The sequence below is a fragment of the Cetorhinus maximus genome, chromosome 13, assembly GCF_964194155.1.
Source record: "Cetorhinus maximus chromosome 13, sCetMax3.hap1.1, whole genome shotgun sequence".
NCBI lineage: Eukaryota > Metazoa > Chordata > Chondrichthyes > Lamniformes > Cetorhinidae > Cetorhinus > Cetorhinus maximus.
Window position 1 is genome coordinate 76,772,097 of NC_135891.1, and position 25,965 is coordinate 76,798,061.

Consider the following 25,965-nt stretch of genomic DNA (forward strand, 5'->3'; position numbering starts at 1 on the left):
GTACTTCCATCCTTCTCTGTTTTTATTTCACATTTCCAGTATCTGCAGTATTTTGCTTTTGTCCTGCCAATATAAATGTTGTTTTACTGTGATCTACAATATGGTGTCGCAAGAACCTCCAAGGGAAAAACACATAAGAAAGGAGAAAGAAACTGTTGATAAACCGAAAGCATCTCAGAGGCAGTTACCACATCCTGTGGAGAATACAGTGATCTGTATCCTCTACCCCTCATTCCTGGAGCTGGGGTGTAATAACTCTAGGCACATTTTCAGAGAGGTGCTACCAAGTGCATCTTTAGCCTGTTCCACACTTGTTAAAGAACAAGTTCCTAATTTTCAATTTTCTCAAAACACAAAATCCTGACCTAAAACCACAAACTCTTCACTTTCTGTTATATTTATCACCCTCCTTCTAAAAATCTACATCCTAGCTGCACTTCTGTCTGGAATAGAAATTACTTTTTCAGCTCCTATTTTCAGAAGTGCATAAACAACCACTTACTGACATATCCATCTCAAAATATTAAACTGAGATTGCTTGTGGAGACCTTTGTCATACATGTGTTGGGTCTCATTGCTGCTGGCAGCATTTATGCTTTGATGTTCCCTTGACAATCAGTAGAATTGAAGATCAAGGATTTCCTGGGTTTACAAGTCTGCTGCTCTGGTTCCTTTCCAACTTAAATCTGTGTCCTCTAGTTACTGACTCTTCTACCACCAAAAATAATTTGACCTTATTTACCTAATCGTCATGATTTTGAACATTTCTATTAACGCTACCCTTAGCTTTATTTGTTCGAAGGAGTACAACCCCAGCTTTTCTCATTTCCCTACTTAACTGAAGTTCTTTGTCTTTCGTACCATTATACTTGTGGCTTTAAGAATTTATAATATAAAACTTTGACAGCACTTACACACAGATGCAAGAATTTTTAAGTGGATTATAGATATATAACCATTCTAGTGCGTGAAGGCTCTCTTCAGTGTATTACAATGCCAGTGCAGATCTGAAGGTCCCAGGTTCAAACCCTGGACTGCCAGCACCCCTGACACCAGACCTCAGCAAGACTCAGCCCCTTCAGTGAGGGAATGAGAAAAATGAGGCAGCAAAACTGAGAGTTGATTTGATTTTTCATTAGGAGTATGAAAACTTAAGTGTAAAATAAGTTGGAGTTTGAGAATTACAGTTTACAGTTTAAATAATCACAAAACCAAAATGTAAATCAGAATTGCAGTAATCTAATAAGCAATCTTACATTTACAATTATTTTGTGTTGTCTTCACCTCTTCTCCACGTGCACCTACCCTTTTAACATGGCGACTGCATTTCCTGAGAAAAACCTGCCTCCAACTCTGATACTTTCCTTGAGTTTCTCCAGGATCAGCATTTTATTTTCGCTGCTCCGGATGCCAATCAGCCAGGTGCCTGGAGCAATGGCGCATGCACACTTAGTGCATACAGCGTTTGCCGGTACTGCAGCTGTGGGACAGATTGGATGATCTCGCAGGCTAGCTGTGGCCTGTGGACCATAGTTAGCCCATGTCTGCAATGAAGCATTTGAAAACCAGCATGAGAATTTTTAAATCAAGCCAGTGTAGGTCAGTGTAGGGAAAGAGGACTTGGTGCGATTTAAGCTATGAGCAGCAGAATATCGGATGATCCGAAGTTTACGGAGGGTATAATGTGGGAGACCAGTCAGGAGTGTGTTGGAACAGGGTTACAATTTGGTTAGGGACCAGTATCCTTTTGTTTAAAGTAGACAAAATTTGAAATCCCAGATATTTACTAAGAGAATAAAGCCACAAGATTCCACGATTTTAAACAAACCAAAGGTATTTTACTGTACGTAAGTCAACAAGGCTATCTATCTTATAATCTAATATCTGGAATTAACATGAATTAACAGTAAACTGTGGTTGAACATACTGTAAATTGCATATTAAATGGCAGACACAGCCAAGACAGATCTGACAAACTTTCTCAGCAGCTCATTCGGACACCAGTGATCTCCTGAGAGTCACAAAAATCCTGTCTCCCGCATGAGGGATTTCAGCTCTTCTCCTTCGAGGAGATAGCCTCTGATTTCCCTCAACAGCATTTTTAACTCAGCCAGGAAGCCCTCTTGCTTCTTCTGGGTGCAATGAGTTTGTTAGGTAACAGGACTCCAGCTTGAATTGCCCCAACGACTGCTCACTTCCCAGCCCATCAATCACTTTACCCTAGACTGCGACCCACTGAGTTGGCTGGGCTGCACACCAGCATCTAACCACCTGCACAATTCCAGCTATCTAGCTGTACTGAGCAGGCAACCACTGCTCACCACGGGTTTCTCTTTGCTCCAGCTGCCAGCTACATGGAGCGGTGGGGGTTGGGTGGTGGCATAGTGGTGAAGCCATTAAATTAGTAATCCAGATTCCCAGGCTAATGCTTTGGGACATGGGTTCAAATCTCACCTTGGCAGCTGGTGGAATTAAAATTCAATTCATAAAATTTGGAGTATAAAGCTAGTCTCAGTAATGGTGAACGTGAAGCTATCCTCGATTGTTTTAAAAACCCATTCAGCTCATTAATGTCCTTTAGGGAAGGAAATCTGCCAACCTTGCCTGGTCTGGCCTACATGTGACTCCAGATCCACAGTAATTTTATTTTTATTCATTCACGAGATTTGGGCTTCGCTGGCTGGGCCAGCTTTTACTGCCCATCCCTAGTTGCCCTTGAGAAGATGGTGGTGAGTTGCGTTCTTGAACCGCTGCAGTCCATGTGGTGTAGGTACACCCACAGTGCTGTGAGGGAGGGAGTTCCAGGATTTTGACCCAGCGACAGTGAAGGAACGGCGATATATTTCCAAGTCAGAATGGTGTGTGGCTTAGAGGGGAACTTACAGGTGGCGGTGTTCCCCTCTATCTGCTGCCCTTATCCTTCTAGATGGTAGTGGTTGTGGGTTTGGAAGCTGCTGTCTAAGAAGCCTTGGTGAGTTTCTGCATTGCAACTTGTGGATGGTACACACTGCTGCTACTATGTGTTGGTGGTGGAGGGAGTAAATGTTTGTGGATGCGGTGCCAATCAAGCAGGCTGCTTTGCCCTGGACAGTGTCAAGCTTCTTGAGTGTTGTGGGTGCTGCACTCATCCATGCAAGTGGGAGTATTCCATCACACTTCTGACTTGTGCCTTGTAGATGGTGGAGAGGTTTTGGGGAATCAGGAGGCGAATTACTCATTGCAGCATTCCTAGCCTCTGACCTGCTCTTGTGGCTACAGTATTTATATGGGTAGTCCAGTTCTGTTTCTGGTTAATGGTAACTCCCAGAATGTTGATAGTGGGGCATTAAGCGATGGTAATGCTATTGAACGTTAAGGGGCGATGGTTAGATTTTCTCTTGTTGGAGATGGTCATTGCCTGGCACTTGTGTGGTACGATCGTTTCTTGTCGCTTGTCAGCCCAAGCCTGGATATTGTCCAGGTCTTGCTGCATTTGGGCATGGACTTCAGTATCTGAGGAGTCACAAATGGTGCTGAACATTGTGCAATCATCAGCCACCTCCCCACTTCTGACCTTATGATGGAAGGAAGGTCATTGATGAAGTAGCTGAAGATGGTTGGGCCTAGGACGCTACCCTGAGTCTCCTGCAGCGATGTCCTGGAGCAGAGATGACTGACCTCCAACAACCACAACCATCTTCCTTTGTTCTAGGTATGAGTCCAACCAGTGGAGATTTTTCCCCCTGAATCCCATTGTCTCCAGTTTTGCTAGGGCTCCTTGATGCCACAGTCGGTCAAATGCAGCCTTGATGTCAAGGGAGTCACTCTCACCTCAACTCTGGAGTTCAGCTCTTTTGTTCATGTTTGAATCAAGGCTGTAGTTAGGTCAGGAGCTGAGTGGCCCTGATGGAACCCAAATTGAGCGTCAGTGAGCAGGTTATTGCTAAGCAAGTGTCGTTTGATTGCACTGTTTGATGACCACCCCCATTACTTTACCGATGATCAAGAGTAGACTGATGGGGTAGTAATTGGATGGGTTGGATTTGTCTTGCTTTTTGTGTACAGGGCATACCTGGGCAATTTTCCACATAGCTGGGTAGATGCCAGCGTTGTAGCTGTACTGGAACAGCTTGGCTAGGGGCGCAGCAAGTTCTGGAGCACAAGCCTTCAATACTATTGCCAGAATATTGTCAGGGCCCTTAATCTTTGCAGTATCCAGTGCCTTCAGTAGTTTCTTGATATCACGTGGAGTGAATTGAATTGGCAGAAGACTAGCATCTGTGATGATGGGGACTTCTGGAGGAGGCCGAGATGGATCATCCACTTGGCATTTCTGGCTGAAGATTGTAGCAAATGCTTCAGCCTTATTTTTTGCACTGATGCGCTGGGCTTCCCCATCATTAAGGATGGCGATATTTGTGGCGCCTTCTCCTCTAGTGCGTTATTTAATTGTCCACCACCATTCACAGCTGGATGTGGCAGGACTGCAGAACTTAGATCTGATCCGTTGCTTAGCTCTGTCTGTCACTTGCTGTTTGACATGCAAGTTGTCCTGTGGTATGGCTTCACCAGGTTGACACCTTATTTTTAGGTATGCCTGGTGCTGCTCCTGGCATTCCCTCCTGCACTCTTCATTGAACCAGGGTTGATCCCCTGGCTTGATGGTAATGTTAGAATGGGGGATATGCTGGACCATGAGGTTACAGATTGTGTTCGAATACAGGTCTGCTGTTGATGATTGCCCACAGCTCCTTATGGATGCCCAGTCTTGAGTTGCTAGATCTGTTCGAAATCTATCCCATTTAATATGGTGCTAGTGCCACACAACACGATGGAAGGTATCCTCAATGTGAAGATGGGACTTTGTCTTCACAAGGACTGTGTGATGCAGCTCCTGCCAAAACTGTCATGGACAGATGCACCTGCGGCAGGCAGGTTGGTGAGGATGAGGTCAAGTACGTTTTTCCTTCTTGTTCGCTCCCTCACTACCTACCGCAGACCCAGTCTAGCAGCCTTTAGGACTCGGCCAGCTTGGTCAGTAGTCTTGCTAGTGAGCCATTGAAGTCCCCTGCCCAGAGTGCATTCTGTGCCCTTGACATCCTCACTGCTTCCTCCAAGTGCTGTTCAACATGGAGGAGCACTGATTCATCAGCTGAGGAAGGGTGGTGCGTGGTTTCAGCAGGAGGTTTCCTTGCCCATGTTTGACCTGATGCCATGGGGCTTCATGGGGTCCGGAGTTGATGTTGAAGACTCCCAGGGCAACTCCCTCCTAACTGTATACTATTGTGCCGTCACCTCTGCTGGGTCTGTCCTGCCGGTGGGACTTGAGATGCCCAGGGATGGTGATGGTGGTGTCAGGGACATTGTTTGTAAGATATGATTCCATGAGGATGACTATGTCAGGCTCTTGCTGAGACAGCTCTCCCAATTTTGGCACAAGCCCCCAAATGTTAGTAAGGAGAACTTTGCAGGGTTGACAGGGCTGTGTGTGCTGTTGTCGTTCTGGTGCCTAGGTCGATGCTAGGTGGTCCGTCAGGTTTCATTCTTTTTTTGAGACTTTGTAGCAGTTTGATACAACAGAGTGGCTTGCTAGGCCATTTCAGAGGGCATTTAGGAGTCAACCACATTGTTGTGGGCCTGGAGTCACATGTAGGTCAGACCAGGTAAGGATGGCAGATTTCCTTCCCTAAAGGGCATTATTGAACCAGATGGGTTTTTACAACAATCGACAATGTTTTCATGGTCATCACTAGACTTTTAAGTCTTAAAAAAAAGACTTAATTCCAGATTTTTTTACTTTCAGATTTTTTTATTGATTTCAAATTGCACCAGCTGCCATGTCAGGATGTGAACCCAGGTCTCCTGCGCATTACCCGGGAACTCTGGATTACTAGTCCAGCGACAATACCACTATGCCATCCCTCCCTGTATGCCATGTGATTGACTCATTTTTAAATGCCCTCAGTCAATTCAGTTCAAGGGCAATTAGGGATGGGCGACAGATGCTGGCCTTGCCAGCAACGTCCACATCCCGTGAAAGAGGGGGTGGCAGAGGCAGGAACCCTTGCAACATTTAAGAAGTATTTAGATGAACACTTGAAACGCCATAGCATACAGGGCCATGGGCCAAGTGCTGGAAAATGCGATTAGAATAGATAGGTGCTTGATGCCTGGCATGAACATGATGGGCTGAAGGGCTTGTTTCTGTGCTGTATAACTCTATGACTCTTAAAACCAACTTCACTGAGCTGACAACTGCTCCAGGGCTTCTGAGCCCCAAATCCGCAGCTGCACAGAGCTGCCATTGCTCCTGGGCTTCTCTGACCCCAACTTCTCAGCATCACGGAGCTATCAACTGCTCCTGAGGTTCTCTGAGCCCCAGCTCCTCCACGGGCTTCTCCAAGCCCCAGCTGCACAGGGCTAGTGATTTTCTTCCCCTTGTTTAGCTCTAGACCAACCAGGAAAAAAATATCCACACACATAGATCCCTAGAGGGAACAGAAACATGATTTATGGCCTCAGCAGCAGATAAGCTGAGACATCCGGGTGATGTTACAGAGGTGGACTTGACATTGCAAAATATTACTCTGGTGGCAAATGATAAATAAGCACACACTTAGAAATAGCAAGAGGTAATTGTATTGACATGTATGAGATAACATATATGAAATGTATGAAATAATTTGTTGGTCAAAGTGACCAGTAAAACAATATTTTTGTCCAGATGGAATGGCTTGGTGCTCAATGGCAAGGAACTTCATTGGATTCTGCTCAATGTTGACCGTTTTCATACTTGCTGGTTATGGTAATGTGGAGTGTTGCATTTAGCATTTCAGCAGAAGATGGATTGTGTGGCATATTCTGGTATTGCTGCACTACAGACGCCATCTCAGTGTTGCAAACAGAATTTATCTTAGTGAATTTGTGTTGTACAGGTCAAGTGTCCTTTATCCGAAAACTGAACACGTCTTAAAAACTGCGCTTTTTTTGAGCCTCATTGGCCTATAGCGCAGGAATTCCCTGACCCGAGCCGACATGAACCTCGCCGACTGCACCCGACCTTCAGCGCAGGAAGTCCCTGATCTGAGCCGACATGAACCTCGCCAACTGCACCCAACCTTTAGCGCAGGAGTCCCTGACCTGAGCCGACATGAACCTCACTAACTGTACCCGACCTTTAGCGTAAGAAGCCCCTGACCTGAGCCGACGTGAACCTCGCCGACCACACCTGACCTTTAGCTTGGGAAATCTAGTTGTTTTTCTGCACTTGATGTGAACTTCGCTCCTGAGCCAGATGAAGCTGGAAAAAGTATGCAAGAATGCCTCCCTGCAGAGTATATTGACACAACTCTCTCCTTTAAGCAGAATCACAGATATTGCCACGGGTGGGAACTTATTACAGGTACCCTGTGTTTATCATTCAGTGATACATCTTACTTTTCTAGCCATTTTATTAACTTTAGACTATAACTAGCCTAGGCTTAGGCTATTGCATTGTAAGTAGGCCTAGCCTTATATGTGGTATTTGAAAACCAAAATTATCTGAAATCCAAAACACGATCGATCCTGAGGATTTTGGCTAATGGATACTCAGCCTGTAGTGGGCATGGGCATGTGGAGCTTGTGAAACTCTAGCTAGGGATAGAAGAACCCAGCTGCGCATGATTCCTCATGTTCCAGTGTAATGCCCAAATAAGGAGGATGTGAAACATACTGGATTTAATATAATGGGCAATTTCTTTCGAACTAAAATTACTATACTCGCTTTGCACCATGTGTTTCGTAATTTAAAAAAAATTATTTTGGTTTGAGGAAGAGAAGAAGAATGTAATTCCGAAAAAGAAATTCTTTGTTTCATTTAAGAAAATAGTAAAAATAGTCCAGGAAATGGATCAACGACTTGGACTGTAATTCTTTATATCCTGAATGAATGCTACTTGTCAAGACATCTTTGACAACTCCTCCCAAATCTGCCACCTCAACATCTAGAAAGACAAGGGCAGCAGCTTCATGGAGACATTATCGCCTCCAAATCTCTCACCATCCTGATTTGGATATGTATCACCATTCCTTCATCATTACTGGGTAAAAATCCTGGAATACCTTCTCCACATGAACTGCAGCAGTTCAAGAACAACTTTCAGAAGTTGCCCTCTCGTGGGCAGCTGGGGATTGGCAATAAAGATTTGGCTAGCTAACAATGCCCATATCCCAAGAATGAATTTTTAAAAATTGAAGAACTCTGCTGTAGGAAGGCTCCAAATGAAGGTGAAAGAAAGGCAAATCTGAGGAAACATTCTTTTCTTTGTGTACAATGCGTGTGTTCAGAGTGGCTTTAGCAGGAGTCAAGTTGCAGGCTGCCGTACGGTAGTGGGGGAAAAGTACCTTGAATAGGAAAAATTGAGCTTTTCTAATGGCTGAGTTTGTAAGGTAGGATGCAACTGACCCATAAAATCCACCAGATTCCACATTTGTTTGTTAGTATTGTGGAGTTAGCTGGTCTTCACTTCTGTAGGGGTGCTGCAAATTGGCATCCGCTTCATGGGGTGGAGAGCATAAAGTTATTGACTCCTTTTGGGAAATATATTTATGTAGATGGAGGGTGAAAGCAGATGTGGTGCCTCCTAAGGCCAAAAGCCTTCGTAACTCCTCTGTGTCTCATCTGTGAAGAATTAGGGCTTGGATGAGATATACTAGCATATACCTAGAAGAAGGCAAGGGGAATGAAGGGAAAAAGATTGGTGAAGAGGAAGACCTTTAGCCTCTCTCCTTCCTGTTTTTCCCTCCCTTCATCAGATGTTAACTGAATCATATAGCACAGAAGGAGGCCATTCGGCCCTGCATGCCTGTACTAGTAGTCCCATTCCCCTGCTTTTTCTTATAGCCCTGTAAGTTTTCTCCCCTCAAGTATTTATATAACACCCTTTTGAAAGTTACTATTGAATCTACTTGCGCCACCCTTTCAGGCAGTGCATTCTAAATCATCATAACTTACATATTGATGGGTGTGGTTTTACTGTTGCTGTCATTAAAATAATGATGCTTTTTCTTTGACGACATGTTTTGATTCTGAAGCTCGATATCACCCACTTATAGAAACTGTGGAATATCTGTTTGTGACCAACATTTGCTCCTAATGCATTTTGTGTTTAAACTCAATTTTGTCAGCCTGATATCAATGTCATGTTCTACTGGGTTTCCTTTGCATAGGAATATTGTAAAAATTGAGATACCAATTGCCAGTTCAAACATTTACATCATTCCTTACTGATAGAGAGACTTTTCTCTTCTGCATTGCCTGAAGGAAAGATGTATTTTCAAAGAAAATCGCAGAATTTTTATTCTAATACTAAATTAGAAACATACCTGCAGATCTTTTCTGCCTTCCTGCTTTGAATGTATCTGTTCTGTTGTATGTTTATGAATAGGCCAGTGCTGAATTCCCGAAAATGACTCCTCAGTTCCTTAATCACAGTTCAGTAACTGGGTTCACCAGATTGCTTCCTGGGATGAGGAGGTTACCCTAGGAAGGGAGATTGCATAGGATATACAGCACAGAAACAGGTCCAACCAGTCCATGCTGCACTGGAGCCTCCTCCCATCTTCCTCCGTCTAAATCTATCATCATCACCATTTATTCCCTTCTCCCACATATGCTTGCCTAGCTTCCCCTTAAGTGCATCTCAACTATTTGCTTCAACCTCTTCCTGTGGTAATGAGTTCCACGTTCTCATCACTCTTTGCGTAAAGAAGCTTTTTCTGAATTCCCCATTAGATTACTTGGTGACTGTCTTATGTTGATGGGCACTAGTTATGCTTTTCCCACAAGAGAAATATCCACTCTATCAAAACTTTTCATAATCTTAAATACTTTGATTAGGTCACCCCCTTGGCCTTGTTAATCCTTTCCTGCTATATATACTAGTGCATTTCTCATATCATCCTTGTAAAAAGCTCCCAGCAGTGCCTTTATATCCTTTTTATAATATGTCAACCAGAACTGCACTCAGCATTCTAAGAGTGGGGTAGCCAACATTGAATATAGATTTAGCATAACTTCCCTACTTTTCAATCCCAACCCTCTAGTGTCAAGAAGATATAATAATGTTATTGGAAATTATTTTTTAAAGTAGTGTTCTAGTGAGGTCTGTGCCTATGGTTGTGTCTGTGTGTGTCTTAATTGGATTAAAGCCAGCTAGTCTGGGTGCTTTGATGTATAGTAGTTTTGAGATGTTAATTAGGCCAACGTAAGGAGGGTAGAAGGTAAAGTGTAAATTTGCATTTGTTAAAAAGACTGCTGGTGGAATCTTACGCCTAGCTAGAAGACGTCAAGCAATGTGTTTATTTTTTCAGGTTGGTGGGATGAAAGGATGTTATTGTCAAAAAAGGTAGTGATACAATGGAAAATTTACATTCAAAGAGAAAGATATATATAAAGAAGAAAGGAGATTGTGTGTAAGGTTTAAGATCCAACAAGCGTGAGAAGCCTCCAGCCTGTAAGATTCAAGTCTGTCTGCAAGGACCCAAAGCTGAAAGAAACTCATTTTGAATGTGTCTGTCCAGGGTATGCTTTGCCAGAGGTCTGATCAATCTATGAGTTTTACTGTTGCCTCAACGAAGGTGTAACTGAGAGTCAGATTAATTAGGGGATTTTTGTTATTGTAGTAGTAATTTTTTGATGTATGTATGCGTTTATAATCTTTCTTGTACTAACAAATGGTTAATTTTGTTTTATAAAAAACCTCTTGAGACTGAGTGGTCTTATTGCTACTGAAATTCAAAGCCTGCATCTTGAAACATACAAATTGCAAAAATGGGTTATGACATTTGTTCCAAGTTTCCTCCTGGGATTTGAACAACTCAGCCTTTACCATCGGCTGTGTCATAATACTAGAAATAAAGCCTAGTCAAAAACAGAATTACCTGGAAAAACTCAGCAGGTCTGGCAGCATCGGTGGAGAAGAAAACAGTTGACGATTCGAGTCCTCACGACCCTTCGGCAGAACTGAAGTAATATTAGGAGAGAGGTGAAATATAAGCTGGTCTAAGGTGGGGGGTGGGGGGAGAGAGAAGTTGAGGGTGGGGTGGTTGTAGGGATAAGCAAGCAGTGATAGGAGCAGATAATCAAAAGATGACACAGACAAAAGGATCAAAGAGGTGTTGAAGGTGGTGATATTATCTAAGAAAAGTGCTAATTAAGAATGGATGGCAGGACACTCAAGGTATAGCTCTAGTGGGGTGGACAGGCTAACAAAGTATTAGTTGTAGATTTAAAAATAATGGAAAAAGGTGGGAAAAGAAGAATCTATATAAATTATTGGGAAAAAAAGGGGGAGGGGGAAGAAATGGGGTGGGGATGGGGGGAGGGGGAGTTTAAGATCTAAAGTTGTTGAATTCAATATTCAGCCCGGAAGGCTGTAAAGTGCCTAGTCGGAAGATGAGGTGCTGTTCTTCCAGTTTGCGTTGGGCTTCACTGGAACAATGCAGCAAGCCAAGGACAGACATGTGGGCAAGAGAACAGGGTGGAGTGTTAAAATGGCAAGCGACAGGGAGGTTTGGGTCTTTCTTGTGGACAGACCGCAGGTGTTCTGCAAAGCAGTCGCCCAGTTTGCGTTTGGTCTCTCCAATGTAGAGGAGACGGCATTGGGAGCAACGAATGCAGTAGACTAAGTTAGGGGAAATGCAAGTGAAATGCTGCTTCACTTGAAAGGAGTGTTTGGGCCCTTGGACGGTGAGGAGAGAGGAAGTGAAGGGGCAGGTGTTGCATCTTCTGCATGGGCATGGGGAGGTGCCATAGGTGGGGGTTGAGGAGTAGGGGGTGATGGAGGAGTGGACCAGGGTGTCCCGGAGGGAACGATCCCTACGGAATGCCGCAAGGGAGAGTGAAGGGAAGATGTGTTTGGTGGTGGCATCATGCTGGAGTTGGCGGAAATGGCGGAGGATGATCCTTTGAATGCGGAGGCTGGTGGGGTGATAAGTGAGGACAAGGGGGACCCTATCATGTTTCTGGGAAGGAGGAGAAGGCGTGAGGGCGGATGCGCGGGATATGGGCCGGACACGGTTGAGGGCCCTGTCAACGACCGTGGGTGGAAAACCTCGGTTAAGGAAGAAGGAGGACATGTCAGAGGAGCTGTTTTTAAAGGTAGCGTCATCAGAACAGATGTGACGGAGGCGAAGGAACTGAGAGAATGGGATGGAGTCCTTACAGGAAGCGGGGTGTGAGGAGCTGTAGTCGAGGTAGCTGTGGGAGTCGGTAGGCTTGTAATGGATATTGGTGGACAAAATTTATTAATTTTGCTTCCAATCTCCACCCCTCCATCATTTTCACATGGTCCATCTCTGACACTTCTCTTCCCTTCCTTGACCTCTCTGTCTCAATTTCTGATGATAGACTGTCCACCAATGTCCATTACAAGCCTACCGACTCTCACAGCTACCTCGACTACAGCTCCTCACACCCCGCTTCCTGTAAGGAGTCCATCCCATTTTCTCAGTTCCTTCGCCTCCGTCGCATCTGTTCTGATGACGCTACCTTCAAAAACAGTTCCTCTGACATGTCCTCCTTCTTCCTTAACCGAGGTTTTCCACCCACGGTCGTTGACAGGGCCCTCAACCGTGTCCGGCCCATATCCCGCGCATCCTCCCTCACGCCTTCTCCTCCTTCCCAGAAACATGATAGGGTCCCCCTTGTCCTCACTTATCACCCCACCAGCCTCAGCATTCAAAGGATCATCCTCCGCCATTTCCGCCAACTCCAGCATGATGCCACCACCAAACACATCTTCCCTTCACTCTCCCTTGCGGCATTCCGTAGGGATCGTTCCCTCCGGGACACCCTGGTCCACTCCTCCATCACCCCCTACTCCTCAACCCCCACCTATGGCACCTCCCCATGCCCATGCAGAAGATGCAACACCTGCCCCTTCACTTCCTCTCTCCTCACCGTCCAAGGGCCCAAACACTCCTTTCAAGTGAAGCAGCATTTCACTTGCATTTCCCCTAACTTAGTCTACTGCATTCGTTGCTCCCAATGCGGTCTCCTCTACATTGGAGAGACCAAACGCAAACTGGGCGACTGCTTTGCAGAACACCTGCGGTCTGTCCACAAGAAAGACCCAAACCTCCCTGTCGCTTGCCATTTTAACACTCCACCCTGTTCTCTTGCCAACATGTCTGTCCTTGGCTTGCTGCATTGTTCCAGTGAAGCCCAACGCAAACTGGAAGAACAGCACCTCATCTTCCGACTAGGCACTTTACAGCCTTCCGGGCTGAATATTGAATTCAACAACTTTAGATCTTAAACTCCCCCTCCCCCCATCCCCACCCCGTTTCTTCCCCCTCCCCCTTTTTTTTCCCAATAATTTATATAGATTCTTCTTTTCCCACCTTTTTCCATTATTTTTAAATCTACAACTAATACTTTGTTAGCCTGTCCACCCCACCCCACTAGAGCTGTACCTTGAGTGTCCTGCCATCCATTCTTAATTAGCACTTTTCTTAGATAATATCACCACCTTCAACACCTCTTTGATCCTTTTGTCTGTGTCATCTTTTGATTATCTGCTCCTATCACTGCTTGCTTATCCCTACAACCACCCCACCCTCAACTTCTCTCTCCCCCCACCTTAGACCAGCTTATATTTCACCTCTCTCCTAATATTACTTCAGTTCTGCCGAAGGGTCGTGAGGACTCGAAACGTCAACTGTTTTCTTCTCCGCCGATGCTGCCAGACCTGCTGAGTTTTTCCAGGTAATTCTGTTTTTGTTTTGGATTTCCAGCATCCGCAGTAGCTTTTAGCTTTTTGTTATTATTTAAATAAAACCTAGTGCCTGGTCTGTTTTTTATGGGCTTGCTAAGCTGTGGCACAACTTTCATTTGCTAATTTAGACTATCCCAAAGTTTACAAAAGACACATTTTATTTGCTTCAGATCTGAAAAACTACTACTGACTGCTTCTCAATTTGGAATTGAGATAGAATGAGTAGATAATGAGGAAACGAAGACTACAACATTCTTAGATGTTGTGATATGAGTTTTTGATTTGGAATAAACAAATAACAAAAGTGTCAAAATATTTCTTGTTGCATAGGAATATTCTGTACATTGAGATGTCATTTGCCAGTTCAAACATATACCTAAATAATTCCTTCAAACTTACACTGTATATAATTCCTTTCTTTTGATGTGTATAACCGACTAATAATTTGTGGGCATACCGCCAATCAAAAACACATCCTATTCTTCTGTTACAGAAGAAAGCCATAGCAATTTGAACAGGCAAAAGGCTATTTTGACAGTACTGACCCATTTTTTTTAAGACTTTGAAAATTGAAGATCTACATTTTTTTTTACAGACTGCTCTCCCTATGGTTTCGATTTCATTCCAATCAATTGCTGCCATCTTTCAACAGATGTTTCAATTGAATTCTGCCACTCAACTTACCCTACCAGAAATTCCTATAATGCATATCTGGTCAATCCAAAAACTACTTTTAGCTCATAAATCAATATGCACTGGCCTAGATGTGTGGAATTCAATACCCCTAATCATATTAATCTGTTTGGCAAAACTTTTGTTCAAGTGTGAAGTGAAAAATTTCTCCTTGATAGATATTCTTAATAATGTATTAGCAAATATCTGACCATCGGCCTCTCATATCATTCTCATTCTTTTATGCTCTAAGATAATCTCAAGTACTGCTTTCAACACTTGTCCTTCTTGCTCTCCTTTTTGAATCAGCACTCTCCCATTGTAAATGTGTAAACTCATGTATGGTAATTAATTAATTATCTCAGTGTATAACATGAGGATTCAGCTTTCTGGCTTTCTTTCTTATTGATAAGCCATGACACATTTCTCTCTCTCTCTTTCTCCCCCTTCTCTCCCTTGAGGGGAGTTAACCTTTAAACAAATGCTTAGGACTTCCTTCTTCCACACAAACATATAACAACAATCCATATATACTGATATATTTGAATGTTGCGGTTGACGTACATGCTGTGACCACGATCATATGTATTGTGTGTGAATTGTATGGGAATAAATAAAATTCTTTGCCCATACTGCAAGTTTATTAATGTTGCTGCTTTCCTCAGTATTAACTGTCCCCCAATTTGGTGTCATTCACAAATTTAGAAATTGTGTTTTTGATTCCAAAGTTCAGATTCTTAATGTAAATTGTAAACAGCAGTGGTTCCAGCATTAACCCTTGTGGAACACCACTTCCCACTTTCTACCACTCTTACAACCTTTATCTGCTCTCTGCTTTCTGTCTTGAAGCCAGCTAGTAATACATTCTGCCATCTTTCCGCTGGTTACTTCCTCAGGCATTCAGTAAGGTTGGTCAAGCAAGATTTTCTCTTTTGAAATCCTTGTTGACTATTCATTATTATATTTTTTGTTTCTAGTTCTTCAGTTCTGCTAATGGTTCCATTATTTTTCCTACCACTGATGGTGCACTGACTGGTTTATAATTCCCTGGACATGCTCTGTCCTTCTTAAATATAGGAATTACATTACATTTTGAATAGACTAGAAATGCATTCCCTGGGTTTTAGAACAGTAAGAGGCGTTGCACTGAAACACATAAAAATCCTTAAGGGGTTTGATAGGGTGGATACTGGGAGAATGTTTTCCTGGGCTGGAGTCTAGAACTAGGGGTCACAGTGTCAGAACAAGTTACTCAGGACTGAGATGAGGAGAAATTTCTTCACCCTATGAATCTCTGCCCCAGAGAGCTGTCGATGCTCAGTCATTGAGTTTATTTAAGTCCGAGATGGATATGTTCTGGATGCCGAAGGATATGGGCCAGTGTGGGAAAGTGTAAACTACCTTGTTTTACCTTTCTTGCTGTCCATCTTGGTAGGCCACGTGAGAATTGATAACTGTGTGCAGTGTTTGTTGTGTGGCGGTATCCACACTTCTTTGAGATTTACCAACTAATTGTGCAAACATATTGCTTTCCTATTGTTCAGAATTTATCTACCCTCCACAAACTCATGCTTGTCCAAAACCCTTCTTCCCCTATCCAACTCTCACCAGGTCCTATTCATCCACCAAGCCTGTGCTCGCTAATCTACGGTGCATTGGCTCTGGTCTTCCTTTTTTTAAAATCCTCGTAATGAAATTCCTCCAAGGCCTCACCCTTTGCTGCCTCAGTAATCTAATTGAGCCCTGCAACCCTCAGAATTCTTGTGTTCCTTCAACCTCGGCCTCTTGTGCATACCCTGCTTCATTCACTCCACCATTGGCACCTGTGCCTTCAGCTGACTAGGTTATAAATTCTTTGGCTTGGTGTGAATTTTTATCTGATTACAACCTTGTGAAGTGCCTTGAGACATTTTACTCTTAAAGGTATTATGTAAATGTTGTATTTGGATAAGCCAGCAACAAAGAATTAATGGAACACTAACATGCCATGTAAGCTGCATGATCTTCCTCTACTTCCTAAGATCCACGAGGATCATCAGGTGTTCCTGTTCTTTTTCTGTTGGCAAGTGTTTTGCTGTTGCTATCTCAGAAAGTGATGTTCTTGGTGGGGGGGAAACTTTTTTCTGTTTGGGAATTGACTGGCTCCAACTTGCATTATTTTTGTGTTTCCCTTCTCTGAGTTGACTTTCGGTATTTAGTATGATTCTGTTTCAGAGTATTGTATTTTGCTTTGAATCCTTACATGGGGCTGTGCTTAGATTTTGCAAATTCTGCCATCTGCATCAAGCCATGGTCTTTAAATTGATGTTTGTTGCCTAAGCTTCTTCAGAAAACTTTACATGGGAACGTCTGAGCTTGCCTGGGAGACTTGAGTTCATTCCAGCACTGCATCCCTCGAAGGCGAGATTTAAAAAAAAATTCTTTCATGGAATGTGGATGTTGCTGGCAAGGCCAGCATTTATTGCCCGTTTCTAATTGTCCTAGAACTGAATGGCTTGATAGTTTTCATTTCATTTCAGAAGATAGTTAAGAGTCACCCATGTTGCTGTGTATCTGGAGTCACATGTTGGCCAGACCAGGTAAGGCTGGCAGATTTCCTTCCCTAAAGGACATTAGTGAACCAGATGGTTTTTTAAAAAAAAACAGTCAATGACAGTTTCATGGTCACCATTGCTGAGGCTAGCTTTCAATTCCAGATTTATTAACTGACTTTAAATTCCACCAGCTGCCATGGTGGGGTTTGAACCCATGTTCCCACAGCATTAGCCTGGTGCTCTGGATTACAAGCCCAGTGACATTATCACTATGCCACGATCTTGCAGATACAGGTTCTGTTATCACTGTCTTTCAGAGCTCTGACATAAAAGTAACATGACAAGTTACTCTGACATAGAGTTACATAGACCTGGTCGTTCACTTTAACTTGGCAATTAAACTAAATCAGTTTATATTGTCACGACTCAATGGGGATAGTGCGCTGTAGAATCAAGCCCACTACTCCCTGAGCCATGACAAATGTGAGAAGTTTGATTAGACTGCCAAATTGCCCCAAATCTACTTAACTGTCTAATTTAGGTTAAGAGAATACGAGCACCTGGGTCGTAAACGTAACAAGTAAATAACTGTTTATTAAACAAATTGCCTGTAACCAGTGGCAAAAGAAAGAAATGTGAGTTGCTAACTTGTAATTCTATAATTTAAACTCCACCCCTTCTTAAACCCCTTTATATACACACACACACACACACACACAGACACACCACAAAACATGGATCTTAAGGGTGTGGTAAAACAGTTCAATAGCACCAATCCAGAATTCAGGATTAGATGGGTTGACTTTGATTGCTTTCTTCCAAGTTTCTCGCAGGTTATTGTGACTGACACGAGGTGGTCTCCCAGACTTGCAGCCTGTGGTTCTTGGGTTGAAACTTGCTTTTAATGTCTCTACTGGTGATTTTTCCCCTTTTCCTCCTGACTGGGGCTTCTCAAAGAAAGTAGGATACAGTGATGTGAGGAATAGCCAGCTAGCTAAGGCAGGATTATGGCAGGATTATTGGAGTTTTACACAACACAGGAGAGAGAAGCTTCAGGCCTTTCCTGTTTTCAGGCAAGGAGCTGGTCTACTGCACTACCTTCACACCGAAACTGGCCACTTGGTCAGGAGCTAATCAAAAAGCTGTCGCTAGGCAGTTCCTTCTTAAACCAGGTCTCCGTTCCAGCACCTTTCTGTTCCAGGAGATAGCAACATAGCAGATTTTCTTCATCCTGCTCTAGTGAAGATCTCTTTTAAACTGCAGCCATGGTAGTTTTTAAAGCCACAGTCTGGTCTTAAAGCCACAGTCCAAAAAATAAAAAATGTGTTCTTTATAATGTTTATGTAGTGCCTTTAACTCAATAAAACATTCCAAGGTGCTTCACGGGAGCCCTATAAGCAAAACCAGACCAAAAGCCACACAAGGTGATACTAGGGCAGATGCCCAAAGCTTGATCAAAGAGGTCGGTTTTAAAGGAAGAAAGAGAGAGAGAAAGAATTGGAGAGGTTTAGAGAAGGAATTGCAGAGCTTGGACCTAGCCAAATGAAGGCATGGCCACTAGGAGGAATTTAAATCGGGGATGCTCAAGATGCCAGAATTAGATGAGCGCAGATATTTTGGAGGGTTCTGGGAGATGGAGGCGATTACTGAGATAGGGAGGAGTGAGACCTTGGAGACATTTGAAAACGAGGCTGTGAATTCTAATATCAAGGCATTGCTTGACTGGGGACCATAGGGGTGAGCATAAGGGTGATGGGTGAATGGCACTTGGGGTGAGTAAGAATAGGGCAGCAGAGTTTTGAATGACCTCAAGTTTACAGAGGGTAGAAGGTGGGAGGCCAGCCAGTAGCACGTTGAAATAGTCAAATCTAGAGTTAACAAAGGCATGAGTGAGGGTTTCAGCAACAGGTGATCTAAGGCAGGGGTGATGTTATGGAGAAGGAAATAAGCGACCTTTGTGATGGTGCGGCTATCTGGTTGGAAGCTCATCTCAGGTTCAAATATGATACCAGGGTCACGAACAATGTGGTTTACTCTCGGACAGTTGTCAGGAAGAGGAATGAGATTGGAAGCGAGGCAATGGATTTTTGGAGTGGAGCTGAAAGTAATGACTTCAGTCTTCTCAATATTTAATTGGAGGAAATTTCTGCTTATCGAGTACTGGATGTCAGAGAAGCAGTCTGATAAATTAGCAACAATGGAGGATTGAGAGAGGTGGTGCTGAGGTGGACAGCAGAGGTAACACAGTGGGAGCAGGAAGAGAAACAATTGCATGTGTTTTCTCGCTATGATTAGATAGCTAAGAGCCAGGTGAGTGCAGTTCCATTCAGCCGGATGAGCGGAGAAATATTGGATGGTGTGGTCAGCCATATCAAAGGCTGCAGACAGGTTGAGAAGGACAAGGAAGGATAGGGTACCTTTGTCACAGACACACAGGACATTGCTTTTGACTTTGATAAGAGCTGTTTTGGTACTGTGCCAGGGGCAGAAACATGATTGGAAGGATTTGGACATGGCAATCCGGGCAAGATGGGAAGTGCAACATGTTCAAAGACTGTGGAGAGGAAAGAGGTTGGAGATGGGGCAGTAGGTTCCAAGGATGATTGGTTCAAGGGTTAGTTTTTTGAAGAGGGGATGATGATGACAAGAGAGAGGGGGACAGCATCTGAAGAGAGTAAACAGTGAACAATATCAGCCAACATAGGGACCAGTAGAAGGAGGTGGGTGGTCAGAAGTTTAATGGGAATAGGATCGAGGAAACAGAAGGTGGGTCTCATGGACAAGAGAGCTCAGAGAGGGCATGACAGGAGATTGGAGAGAAGCTAGAGAAAGATGAAAGTTGAGGGTTGAAGCAGGGGGTAACTAAACCCTATAGGAATTAAATCTCAGATAGACAATGTTAGATGTCTATCCTGTTTGAGGAGATTCACAACACACAAAACTAATTCTAGACAACCTGTAGTCTCATTAAGTTCCTTGATTCATAAAGTAACTAATGCAGGAGTCCTTACACCTTTACTTGATCACTGTTAGGGCACATCTTATTCAAGTTTCAGCTTTTGAGAACATCTGAACGTGAACTTAGTTATCTCCTTGACACAGTTTGGTTTACTTCTGAAACATAAACAAAGAAATAAGGGAACTTACTGAAGTTTTGGTTTGGTTTTCCTTATTCTTTCAACATGATTTTATCTTCTAGGCACGAAGTTCTTACTCTCCAAATCCACTTTCTAACTAATTGAAGTGTGGAAACATTTAAAGGATGAATATGCAGGTTGCCTTCTCAAAGAGTTGAAAGCTGATGATCTGCATTATGTTGCTGTGGATGGAGATCACAAGCGTCTTCAATTCTTAACCTGAAATCATAATGATTTCCTCCTCACCTCTCCTCTTTTCTCCTTCCAACATTTGTACATAACAAACTGTATCAGATGTCAGAAAAAGGCTGCTGAAGTAAGTTGAGTATCTGCTTTATACAATGTGCGCAACTCTAGAAATTGCGAGGATTCCTCCATGTGTCTGTCTTGCACATGGTTTTGTCCCAATAAACAGCTGCTTAATCTGTTTCCTCTCAAGTTTACTAATTCTGCAGTGTATTTGACAGCGTAGATCCTTGTTGCACTCCCTCCTCATCAGTATCCTGCAACCAACAGTCTGCCTGTTGTACGTTCTCAGTTTTGATGTAATATAATTATTATGATTGCCACATTTTTAAACTTGCACTTGACCTCTTAAGACAGCATGCAACTCTAATGAACTGTGAAGCTACTCTTAACAAATGCAAGATATGACCTGATTTTGTCAACTGTTAATAAAGCAAAACAAGTTCACACTGCAGAGGTTTTTTTGTTACCTTCAAGGCAAGGAAGGTTGGTGCTGGAGGCACTCCTATTCAAGCATGGAAGGTGGAATACAGGGAAATGTTTGACCACCTTCACCACTCCATTGATGTACCTTAACTGCAACCTTAGAAGATGCCAGTCTGACACTTCCATTGTAGCTTTTCTGTGTGAACACATGAATTTCAGCAGTTTGAAGGCAATGAAGCCACATTTCTGGAAATTGAATTGAGATGACCTCAAACTCTCATTCTATAGGACTTTCCAGCTGGCATCCTGCCAGCCTGAACCACTGTTCTACAAATGATGGAAGATTGTGTTGTCCTTCGACACCACCCTGTCCCTAGGTTTACTGTGCAGTAATGAGGGATATTGTCCCATCCTTCAGTATAAGTGACCATAACATCTTGTTATGGAATAATAAGACCATTAATATCAAGATTCCCTAGTGTTATTGTCCCTCAAACTCAAATGGTATGCAGCTTGGAGAGAGGAAATAAAGTAACCACAAAATAGCATTTGAAGAGCTCAAGTGAAGATAACTTTTACTTTAAAGACTAATAACTCAAATTATGATTACATATGATATCTGACATGAGGGATTGGGACTTTAGTGTAATCTTTGTTACCTGCAGAATCTTGTGTCTTTGTGTCCTTTATAGTGTAGATTAGATCGCAGTGTTTTGTGACTCGTGCAGCAATACAGTCACTAACCTGAAGTCGATGCATAGTTCTGACAGATCCAGCAAAAAGGGCCGCTGAATGAGTTGACCCGTTGCTTTGACTCAGGTCAGTGGGTGATTACTTTGTATTCGTCTCCTTGTTTAGCAAGTTTGAACTCTATTTTCGTTTTTATATAGCAGCTTACATTGTAGAAACTTTCAGTGGAATGTTCTCTCTAGGATTACCTCAGCTGATGTGACTCAGGTTTTCATTAGTGTTTTATCTTATTGCTGTGGTTACTAAGGCAGATTTTTCCATATCGTTTTACTCTAAAGAGCTGCTTAAAGAAAAAGTGTGGGCAGAGGATGAGTTTATTTTCAAATCAAAATACCAAGAACAAATAAGAGTTGAAAAATTTGCTAAATTTGCATGAATTTTGGGTGAAGGGAGGAAACACTGAGGTGGTATCGCAGGTACAACACTGTCATTCCATCTATGTGACATGGATTAGGCTGATGAAATGGAAATTCCTCTGGTGAATGTAGGAATATTCATTGAAAGTAATTTAGGCAGTCTTAAATCAACTCTTACTCAACTGGGGTAGAAATTGCCCATAATTTGGGACTACATGAACAATTCATAGAGTGGTAAGGATGGCTGGCTTAGGATACTGGTGCGGTTATGGTGATTGTCTAAGAGTGGAATAAGTCAGCATTGTGAGCAGACAGAGGACACTTTGCTCTGTGTCTGGCAATGTTCTACAATGGAGGGCGTTTTACTCTACATCTGATTTGGGAATGATAGACACTGGGTCCTCAATACTTCCATTCCTTCTGGTGATCTTGACAGTGATGCCATGGAAGAAATTAGAAATCATATTTGAACCTTGAGGTTCTGACTTTTGTATCAAGTTGCTCCTGGACTGATGAGCTTGCATCACATTTTGTTTAGGGTGGGGGATAAATGCTGTCAATTTATTTAATGGAGAGAGCAGACAAAACGATCCACTTTAAGTGATTGTGAAGTGTTAATAATATGACATAACAGCGTATTAAAGTAGTGTTGACATTCTTTATCTGTATCCCTATAGCTTATAGGCGACAAAGCAAGTGGAAGATTATGCCTCATTCTGGAGCTGCTTATTTGTATTTCATCTCTCTTTTTTACTTTGGTGAATGAGGGTCATAATGTTTCCATTATTTGTATTGTAATTCGTTCATCCCCATAATCTAGGTCGTCTGCTGCACCATATTTATAATATCACAATTGGGAGTTTTGCCTGGTAATTCCATTATCTAAAAATGGAGTGGGGAGTCCTCACTATTATGACATATTACAGTTCTATTGTAACTTGTCTGAAGTGTGGCAAACTGCTGATGCCTGGGCCTACTGGCAAAATATTTTAATTGGGAGGTGCGACTTATTAGCTGTGCTTTTCAGTTTGACACCCTTAGAATCTCTTAATTGAATTACCAGCTTGCATTTCCCTCTATAGTATTCAGTGTTCTGTTTATGCAGCTTTAGAAGAACTGCCACAGCCCTCCGCAGGATGATGCTTGTTTCAGCACATAGGTAGTGGTGTGTAGTGAATTCCTGTGGGATTGTTGTGCCTGTGGCTTTTATGTTGTTTTGCAGTTCTTGTGTAGTTAAAACAATTCAAATGGCTCGACAAAACACATCCTTGTGGAAAGATCTTTTCCTATGAACAGAAATGATTGATAATTTGAAATAGGGTTTCCTGTGAGACCTTCATAAGGAAGGAAAGAAAGCAAAGGGTGACGTATTTACAGCAAACTACATGAAGACTTAAACATAGTGGCAAAGTAGGAATCCATGTTTATTGTGGTGATAACCCTGACATTTATATTAACATTGAGGTTGTTTCAAGTGTTGGCTTTATCTGGATATGTTTTTAGATCCCTTCTGTGGTTTCTCAGCTTGGCTGATTTGGTAGCACTTCACCGCTTAAATCAGAGTTGGAAGCCAAGTTTTGTCCACTGCTTGACTGCATGACCATACCTCTAGTATGGTATCAGGGAGAACTGCATTGTTGGAGATGCCATTTGTTAATGTTAAACTGTGAACCGCTGGCACTATTCAAATGAAGCGTAGAGTTCTCTTGGTGGCCTGGTCAATGTTCCACTTTCCAACAACACCACTAAAAACAGATTATCTGGTTATCCACCTCAGTGTTATTTACGGGATCCCTTGCACAAAATAGCCATCATGTTTGCCTACTTAAGTCGCTGTACTTTAAAATAATTTTATATGAATTGCTTTGAAGAATTTTGATGTGCTACATAGTCTAAATTCAGGAGTTGCTTAAGTAAAACTTTCAGATTCAGTTTCTTGATATTGAATTTCCACTTTGCTATCCAAATTGCTTTATTCATATTATTGAATATTTTTCATTTTTAGTGCTTAAATCTACTTTGAATTAACAGGAATAGACACTGCAGATCTGTCTTTCTGAATTCTATTGTTAGAGTTATTGGGCTTGCAAGCTAAAGATCCTGCATACAAGAGAAATGGTAAATATGTGAGTAAACTGCCATGTTTATGGACAAACAATTTAAAAATTTTATGAGTTTGTTGATCATATTTTAACTAATGAAATGAGACCTACTTATCTGACATTTTTCCGAAAAAGTAAGAAAGAAGCACATAGATTGGGGGATTTCCAGATTGATTCATAGTCAATGAAATACTTTTGAAGTGCTGTCACTGTTGTAACATAAGCAATTGATACAGCTAATTGGCACACAGTCCCATGAGCAGCAGGGAAATAAACATCCAGACACTCACCTCTCATGTTGATTGAAGAAACAAATGTTGGCCAGCACACTGGAGAGACTCTCCAATTCTACTTCAAGTGTTACCCTTAATATTTTATGTCCACCTATGTAGGCCCACAATTCAATATTTTATCTGAAAGATGCCATTAATATTGTACTGGAATTAGTGTCACAATCAGTATTGTTAATAGTACTTCCTCATAATCACAAGTGACACCTCAAATTTTGAACAGTGATAGCCCAGTCAACGGGTCAGTTGAAATTTTCAAGCCCGAGATCGTTGGACTTTTGTTAGGCAAGAGTATCGCGGAATATAGAGTAATGGAATTGAGGTACAGATCAACTATGATCTAATTAACTGACAGAACAGATTTGTGGGCTGATGGGCCAAGCCTCCGACTGTTCCTGTGTTCCCAGTGGTTCACCGTGGACAAGTTTGAATTTCCAAATATGCGTGTAATCATTCATGTCAATGTTCCTAACCTTAGCTGTGGGACAGGGAAGGGAGAGAATCATCTTTGTGGCTGGCTATAGAATGACATTGGTAGAAGCCTGGCATTTGTTTGTCATGACCTGTGTGACATGGAAAATACTTTGGACAATCAAAGTTCTGTTTAGTTTGGGTGAACATTAAAGCTGTAATGGGTTTGTATTCTGGAAATACGAAATCTAATGGGGCCTCCTTTATTAGAATCTATCTTGTGCTTGTGAAATTATTTTTACTTTTTAAAATGTTCAAAGATGGATTTGTGGTATACAGCACTTAAGATGCTAGTGCTCTGCTCAAGTTACATCAGTATCACTCAGTCCTCTGCCAGAATAGGCACCTCCCCAGGACACGAGAGAGAGCAACATAAAAATGACTTCCTGCCCTCCACCCCCTCCCAACCAATTTACTTTTCCATTTGGAGGCACAAAGCTCCTGCTGCTTTCACCTTCTCTTCAGTCCGTTATCACCTAAAGAGAAAGACTTGCATTTATATAGTGCCTCATCTCCTCAGCATGTTCCAAAGCACTTTATAGACAGTGAAATGCATTTTGAAGTGCAGTCATTGTCGTAATGTAGGAAATGTGGCAGCCAATTTGCTCACAGCAAGCTCTCTCAAATAGCAATGTCATAATGACCAAATAACCTGTAACCTCTTCCTGTAAGGCCATGGAATAATTTCACCTTTAAAACATTTTACTGTGAATCAGATTTGTGATCAAATAGATCCATGCTTTGATCCTCCATGTGTAAGGTGCAGCCTCCTACATCTTTGCCCTGCAGAGGAAGACCTGTCTAACTTTTCAAGTTAATTTTCATGGAAATTTCTTGCATGTAATGCCATGCTGCATTTGGACCCATTTCACCATAGAAAAATAGAACATATTGTAGAAGAGGATGAAGAGTAATTGCACATCATCTGGCCCTCTGCTCGGTATTTGGTTATAGTTCCTCAAAATATCCTACTTCAAAAACTACTAACGTTGTCCAGAATAATTGTAGAGATATCTTTTTTTTAAAAAATAGCTTAGTAGAAAGATTACGATATCCATAGTTCACAGCAGTTTCTACAATGATAAAAACAAAAAGCTAAAAGCTACTGCGGATGCTGGAAATCCAAAACAAAAACAGAATTACCTGGAAAAACTCAGCAAGTCTGGCAGCATCGGCGGAGAAGAAATCAGTTAACGTTTCGAGCCTTCATGGCCCTTCGGCAGAACTGGAGCATAGTTAGAA

The 25,965-nt window shown here is 42.4% G+C and overlaps 1 protein-coding gene and 1 long non-coding RNA gene across 20 annotated transcripts in view; one reads left to right on the forward strand and one right to left on the reverse strand.

Annotated features, from left to right (window-relative positions):
- Window positions 1–25,965, forward strand: part of eps15l1a (epidermal growth factor receptor pathway substrate 15-like 1a) — a 389,837-nt gene that overhangs the window by 45,354 nt on the left and 318,518 nt on the right. The window contains exon 1 of one of the 19 annotated variants that reach the window (XM_078555613.1): window positions 10,514–10,543. The exons of the other annotated variants lie outside the window; for them this stretch is intronic. Within the exon in view, the coding sequence (XP_078411739.1) occupies window positions 10,529–10,543 (15 nt within the window). The 5' untranslated portion in view covers window positions 10,514–10,528. Of the gene's footprint in view, window positions 1–10,513; window positions 10,544–25,965 lie in introns of those variants that run through there. 19 annotated transcript variants of the gene reach the window in all.
- LOC144688728 (uncharacterized) overlaps window positions 19,635–25,965 on the reverse strand; it is a 114,821-nt gene continuing 108,490 nt past the window's right edge. Inside the window, exon 5 of the long non-coding RNA XR_013578466.1 lies at window positions 19,635–20,059. This is a non-coding gene — a long non-coding RNA (uncharacterized LOC144688728). The remainder of the gene's footprint in view (window positions 20,060–25,965) is intronic.